General features: G+C 37.5%; 1 protein-coding gene and 1 long non-coding RNA gene across 2 annotated transcripts; both read right to left on the minus strand.

The window, feature by feature from the left end:
- On the minus strand, positions 1 to 2,011 carry LOC116399487 (uncharacterized). The gene is made up of 3 exons (XR_004213836.1): positions 1,258 to 2,011; positions 1,079 to 1,128; positions 1 to 867 (listed from the first exon to the last, which is right to left on the minus strand). It is a non-coding gene; the product is annotated as an uncharacterized LOC116399487 (long non-coding RNA).
- An 88-nt stretch (positions 2,012 to 2,099) lies between these two features.
- Positions 2,100 to 4,857, minus strand: LOC116399432 (uncharacterized protein C1orf100). Its single transcript, XM_031876590.1, has 4 exons — positions 4,692 to 4,857; positions 3,644 to 3,822; positions 3,454 to 3,534; positions 2,100 to 2,635 (listed from the first exon to the last, which is right to left on the minus strand). Exons 2-4 carry the CDS (start codon positions 3,733 to 3,735, stop codon positions 2,431 to 2,433), a joined length of 378 nt encoding a protein of 125 aa, XP_031732450.1. The 5' UTR covers positions 3,736 to 3,822; positions 4,692 to 4,857; the 3' UTR covers positions 2,100 to 2,430.
- Positions 4,858 to 7,438: the final 2,581 nt, after the last annotated feature.

The raw sequence follows: 7,438 nt of genomic DNA on the forward strand, positions 1-7,438 counted from the left end.
ATGAATGTGTTGCTTACATGAATTCTTATAAATAATAATGGAAGATGCTTTATTCATCCGCTTGGTGAAATGATGTCATGTGTGACAATTTCAGCCTTATTCTTTCAGCTACAACCCCAGCAGTGTGAAACGGACTTTGAGCAAAGTGAAAAATAGCATAAATATGAAAACATAATTCAAAGCTAAGAAGGTTTTCCTTCCAGAACTCACCCACAGCAAGCATACACATAAAGTACCCGGGTTAAAGTAACACGAGGCAATGCGTCCAGTCTGTGGCACGATAACACTCCGACATGTCGCACTGTAACACGCGGCTCAAGAAGCTGACACACACACACATAAGTGGATATATCACATCAATATATACTTATTTGTGTTTTATTGGAATCGTAGCAGAAAATGTCTTCGGGCAAAAGTTGGGCCCAGATGTGTCTCCCTCTCTCCTCCCAAACAGAGAAGTGTCCCTTCCAGTCAAGATGGTGGCGAAGATAACAAAAACAGGGATTTATTCAACTTATATTGTGTTTATCTTTAGTGGATCGTAACACATCAGGTGTGGAATGAATCTGCAGATGGCTCTTTGTTAAGTGATGATCCCAGTTACAGACAAAACCGGCTTCTGTGGTTAACATACCAACACACACACATACACACAGATCATTTTCATGTTTCAACGTACGACAGGCATTGTTTCTCTGCAAGAACACGGTCTCATCTAACGCAGAGACTGTGATCCACCCACACAGGTTTGATCACTTACTTCATCGGATTGTGCCTCGGGACTGTTCCACTTCATTGACAGCTGACATTCCAGGGCTCAATGTGACGTATTCAAATTGTTTTGCCAATTAACGGGTACAAAAGTATCTGTAACATGGAGGGCAAAAAGACAACAGGGGATGAACCCAAATGCAGATAGACACGGGGGAACAGAGGGATGATACACGGTGAATTTTAATAAACAAGAAATGTCCAAAACAAACAAAACTAACGGAGCAGGGGAGTCCAAATAGACTAACTGAAAAATCCCAAGATCGACAAGTGCAAGTCATACGTTTGTGACTCGTAATGTTCCCACCTTTCATGCTGTGTTGAGGAATTTGATCTCCAAATTTAAATGCCGATTGACTGAAACAAAAAATGTAATCATCAAGGTCTTACCTGAGCCAACACAAAGTGATTAAAGTTATTATTTTTGGAACAATTGTCTGTATGTTTATTTAACCACAAGTGACTTTTTAACTGCAATGATTATACCTGCGTCTTGGTGTCCTTGTATATAGTATTTAGTTTTGTTGTATTTGTTTTTGTTGTTGATGTTTTTGGGGAACATAGCAGGGAACATACCAGGAAGCACCGCAGGGGACATACCTGTAAGCATAGCAGGAAGTAAAGCAGGGGACATACTGTACCTGTAAGCATAGCAGGAAGTAAAGCAGGGGACATACTGTACCTGTAAGCATAGCAGGGAACATATCAGGAAGCAGGGGCGTTTCTAGGATACAAAGAAAGGGGGGGCTTAGACCCAAGGGGAGTGGCATGTTAGCGGCAATTTTTTTTTGGGGCTCATTTGGGGCTGCGGATATACATTGTTTCAGACAGTTCATAGATTTCAGTTCATAGCTTCAGCCCCCCTAAAATAGGCCGAACGACGCCCCTGCCTGTAAGCATAGCAGGGAACATACCAGGAAGCAAAGCAGGGGACATTGAACGGAACATAGCAGACGAACCAACACAGGCACAGGAGAACACTGTAGTGTTTAAATACACTGGGGAAGTACAAGTGATTAGACACAGGAGGATTCTATCAGGGGCGGGGCAGAGAATCACAAAGGCGGGAAATCACACAAAGGCAGGAAGTGACGTGAACGCGGGACAAAGGCAGGGAAATTCAAAATAAAACAGGAAACAAACCAAATCAAAACCAAGATCGTGACAGTATCAAACTATACTTAATTACACCAAAAGGAAAAGTACTATTTTTGTATACAATTTTATAATAATGTATATTATATTATTGGATTATTATTATTATTCTATTATTATTATTGATGTATTAATGTGTACTTTTACATTTTTTTTTAATAATATATATTTTTATTTGCATCAATATTTATAACCCAATAATATAATATTTATTATCCTAAAATGTGCCATTCTGCATAACGAGCTGGCCCTTAAAGTACATTAAGTATATTGATGCTATTACTTATGTACTTTTACTCAAGTAAAGTTTTGAATGCAGAGAACTCTTGCTTGTAAAATAGCCTTTCTACACTGTGGTACCACTACTTTTACTGAAGTAAAATATCTGAATACTTCTTCCTCCACTGAACATTGGAAACCTCATTGAATGAATTCTGTGTTTTATTGGTGTGAATAACATTTTTCCATCCACATCTGTTTCCATTGAAAGCACATTGTGCTAAACTACTGCGGGAAGAGAGGAGACTGAAACTGGTCCTGGTAGGCTGTCTGAGGGGGGCGCTGTTCCAGGACAGCAGGGCGGTGACGGAGGACAGCCAGCGCTCTCAGGGTACGAATGTCAAAACTCTGCTGGTAGTTTTGACCCGGAGCGATTGGAGACTGAAGAGACTCGTTGAGGGACTGAGAGCGTCCACGTTGAACACTGTAGCTGCAGCATGTTGAGAGACAGAGTACAACTACATGTAGACATTTGTTTTCTACACTTTATCTTGGCTATTACAACTATTGTAAACAATAGCAGCCATTTTTCTACCAACATTCATCATCCCCAGAGGATGAACCCTTCACATTTTGGACTCCCATCTTTGAACTAGAAAGCTTTCAGGAAGGAATTAATGATGTTACTTAATTAAGTAAAAGTACAGAAGTATTATCAGCGAAATGTACTTAAAGTATCAATAGTAAAAATACTCAGTACGCACAATGGCTTCTTTCAAAGTGTTATATTATCATAGATTATGATAGTATTCTCTTGTTATCATTAACAAATTCACGTCAGAGCATTTCAATGTTGTAGTTCGTTAATGTGGAGCCAATTTGAGATACTTTGTATACTGCTATAGATTACTACAGTACTGCATTATCTTATATAAGAATTTCAAACTAAATGCTTTTATGTAAAAAAATAACGTAACTAAAGCTGTCAGATAAATAAGTATAGCAGACAATGGAAACACTCAATATTGATCTGTGGTGTCACCCTCGGGCCAAACTGTTGTCTTAAAAAATAGTAAATCTCATAATACATAACAATCTGACTTTAACAAATTAAATTCATGTTGTTTTTTTATAGATGTTTTACATTCAGCTCCTTCTGTATCATCTCTTAATAATAATCTCATAATAATAATCTCATATTATTCTCGTGTGAGTTCCAGACTTTTATTGGCCTTCAATAAATAAAATAAAAGACATTACTGGACTTCACTGCAGGACTTTAAACATGTAGTGCACACACAGCCTTACCAATCTTTTAAGTGGACGATATGGACTCTACCCAGCTGTCCTGGATATAATCCATGCACATCTCTCCCCAGGCGAGACGATCTGGAATATAAAGTTCACTCAGAATACGCACACAAACGGTATCAGTAGTTTTTCAAAGGATTTAACATAATTTGGGCGTTTAGATTGCTGATGCTGCTCACTCACTCACTTCGGTATCAACGTGGTCGGTCCATCGAGCTGTCTGGAGTACTGAGGCTCTCTGAACTCATGCAGCCTCAGAGCAACACCAGATCCCGCCATCGCAGACGAGGCCAGTCCACATCAAGACCAGGTCCGAAGAGGGTCGAGGGTGAGCCCGGAGACCACGGCGGCTTTAGTGGGAGTTTCCTGTTGAAGAACACGGATGTAGCTCTGTCTTTAACCTTCAATATCTTCCTGATCGATAATTAAAAGTGTGGGGACCTGTAGATATATTCAGTAAATATATTCAGTAAATATATTCTGTAAAAAGGTATATATATATATATATATAAGTAAGTATAATCTGGAAAATGTACTTCAAGTATAAATATTTCCCGTCACTGTCATACTATTCTATATTATATAATTATATTATTATTATTCATGCATTAATATTAATGCTCTTTTGAACTTGTGCTTATTTTCATTATGGATTAATCTGCTGATTATTTTCTCCATTAATCGATTGATCGTTTGGTTTTGTAATGAGCTGTGAGGCCTCTATAGGCTGCTGGTGACAAGATCACATAAATGAGTCACACAGCAGAAGATATTAGACACACACAGGGATGAATATTGTACTTTTTACTTCACTACATTATTCTGTCAACTTTAGTTACTTTACAAATTGAGATATTTGTACACAAAACATATGAAGAGCTTTTTAAAAATATGATGTTTTGCTTTTCCTTTAAATTATGTTAATTATGTTAATGTACCATGCATGAGTGATAATAATCTAATCATATAATATATATTAACAGTCACAGGGGACATTTTTCAAGTATTTTCACAGTGTGGTATTAGTACTTTTCCTTGAGTAAAGGATCTGAATACTTCCTCCAACATCAGAGGAAACAAACAATTCAAGCCTCAGTGTATTTACTGTACAACTTGACAAAACATGAATAATAATAGCTTTTGTCTTTAAAAAAGACACAAAACAACTTCTACTCTAAAATGCGTCATATGTCCCACCATCCTTCATCAACTACCTCCGTGAGAGAGAGACGTACCCTCAAGCTGCTGACCTGGAGTCAGTTGGAGTCTTGTTTAGAGAAGGTAACCTGAGACACAATCTGCACGAGTGTCCTGTCCTCTTTTTTTTATATATTAGTGTCTCTTCTCTTCAGATATTATCTCTCTGCAGGAGATCGAGGACAGAGAAACTCAACACTGCAGTGTGACATCAGAGCAAACTGACACTAGTAACCACAGTAACACACACACACACACACACACACACACACACACACACACACACACACACACACACACGGCTTCTATGGTTACTGTAGGACTCTTTGGATTCATGTTTGTATTCTTCATTCTTTGGTATATTTAAACGATAACGTGCACATATCTTATTGACCATAAATAGAAGAAAACCATTTATCTTAAAATATGGACAAAGGAAAGTCACGTTTCCTCTATGATAAACCACCGTATTGTTGACTGTTACTGATTTGTTTTGTTGGTGGTTGGTTTTATTCATTTGTTTTTGTTTGTATTATATACTGTTTGTATTGCTTGTATAATGTAAACTTGGCACGTGTAATCACACACAAAGAGGGCGACAGCGTGTTGCTGTAAACCTCATGATCTTTCCTCTGGCGCCACCCTCAGGACAAATTGCACATTTTTAGCTTCCCCTCAGATAAAGCTGTAAGTGTAAAAATAATTTGTGTGGGCCAACACTTTTATGCTGTGATGTTTTTGACTTTCAGGGACTCCTTTCTATAATACAGTTATTTGTTATTGTTGAACATGTAGGACATTAAGTGTCAGGTGTGAACACACATAACACTCAGGAAATGAGAAGTCAGAACTTAAAGGGCAAAATCAAATTAGTCTCCTCACATGTAGAGATCTGGACACCAACTCTGCTTCAATTTCCACATCCAAACATCGAAATCAATACACATTTGACATATTTTTATTTGATCGTCTATGAAATATCAAAAATTGTGTCAAATGACCATCATATTAGGCTTTTAGGAGATATCTTTAAAGTGCTTTATTTTGTCTGACCAACAATCAAAATATCAAATTAAAAGATATAAAACAGAACACACTTAATAAATCTTTACTAAGTGTGACGACTCAACAATTGAATTACTTTGAAGTGATTAGTCAACACCATTAGGATTGCTTATGGTTAATAAATTCATTTTTTCATTGATGTTGTATTCTTGTTTGATATTGTTGACTTGCATGTTTTAAATAAATTTTTTGTGTGTGGAGACTCTCATTTCATCGCGTGGCACTGAATTGTTATTTCACACACTGTACTTGATTAATGCAAAGCAGCAGCAGCAGTCGCGTCTGTGCAGGCCTGCAGCCAGACTGGGACCAGGATCCTCAAACAAAGCATCCATTCAGGAAGGCTGGGGAGGAGGGGGTGCTATACATTTAGGTAAGCCTGAGTACATTGATAACAGTACAAAAGTCTGGGGGGGGGGGGAAACAATAATCATCAACGTGCAAAAAACATCCATATGGTTGGTTTGAGATTTACTCCAGTGGATATATTTATAAATGATATCTGCTGTGGGTCAAAAGGGAAGTGAATTATAACTGAACTGAATCACGTAAATCCAGCAGAGAGACAGAGAGAGAGAGAGAGAGAGAGAGAGAGAGAGAGAGAGAGAGACAACAAAAGCCCGGGGACTGACAAAAGCCCTGGATGCCATGAGGAGAGGGGTGCTGCATTCACGTACCCCCTGTAAAGTCCCACCTCCCAGTATATTGGAACATACTGTACAGACATGGTAAGAGACACACAGGAGCCTAGATCCAGACACATGATCAAAATGTAGTGCTGAAATGATTTGTGGGTTAATCCATTACATGATCGTCAGAAAATTGATCTACAGAGTTTCTTGTCTCTCTTTTATATCATTTTAAACTGAATATATTATAGGTTTGGGACTGTTTGTCTGACAAGAGAAATAATTTATTCTCTCATTCTTTTTTACCATTTTTTATTTTTGTGGCCTTTTTGCGTTTATTTAATAAACAGACAGTAAGTGAGAGGGGACGACATGCAGCACAGGGCCACAGAATGGATCCCAATGGGACAATGTGATGGTCATGTTATTCACTAGCATCTGACATTTTATTGGCTAAACAATAAACCAATTAACTGACACAATTGCTGACAAGAATGCTAACTCAAGGGTTCGTTTCTACCTTTCACCTGCATCTTATCAATGAATGGATCTGCTCAAGAATGAGCTTTCACTCTCAGGAAAAACAACACAGATTAATAAAAACAATCATTAGTTTGCAGCCCATCAAAAATGTCATGATGCAAAAAGCCATTACTGAGATGTGGAACCAAACACATGTGTTTGGTCAAAGCTACTCAAAGCTGAAATCTTTCTTTCATTGTATAAAATCTAAATTGTCAGTCAGCTGCAGGGTGCCTGTGTTTTTAGACCGTGGCACTGGCACAGGTGGCCTTCTAAACTACTAAAGATATTTTATTCCTGTGCATGCATCATACATTTCTAAATACTCAACTTTGCATATTTCTAAGCTTTTTTTTATTGACTTTATACATTTAATACAATATGCGTAAACATAAGAAATCTCCCAGATTAGAACATATAATATGAAATACAAAAAATATTAATAATAATACAAAAACAACAACATCCACATAGATAAAAAGTAAATAAGAAAATGGATTAAAGATTAAACTATACAGCACAATTAGACATTAATTGCTGACTGCATTTAAGAATGCTGTTTTTCTTTG

The sequence above is a fragment of the Anarrhichthys ocellatus genome, unplaced genomic scaffold (assembly GCF_004355925.1).
Source record: "Anarrhichthys ocellatus isolate YVR2014 unplaced genomic scaffold, GSC_Weel_1.0 scaffold112, whole genome shotgun sequence".
Lineage (NCBI taxonomy): Eukaryota > Metazoa > Chordata > Actinopteri > Perciformes > Anarhichadidae > Anarrhichthys > Anarrhichthys ocellatus.

Excerpts from the sequence above, each read along its gene's own strand:
- LOC116399432 (XM_031876590.1), bottom strand. The coding sequence starts at position 3,735 with ATGGCGGGATCTGGTGTTGCTCTGAGGCTGCATGAGTTCAGAGAGCCT. Across the intron at positions 3,535-3,643 it reads CCGACCACGTTGATACCGAA|ATCGTCTCGCCTGGGGAGAG; the intron begins GTGAGTGAGTGA and ends TTTATATTCCAG. Across the intron at positions 2,636-3,453 it reads ATCGTCCACTTAAAAGATTG|CTACAGTGTTCAACGTGGAC; the intron begins GTAAGGCTGTGT and ends AACATGCTGCAG.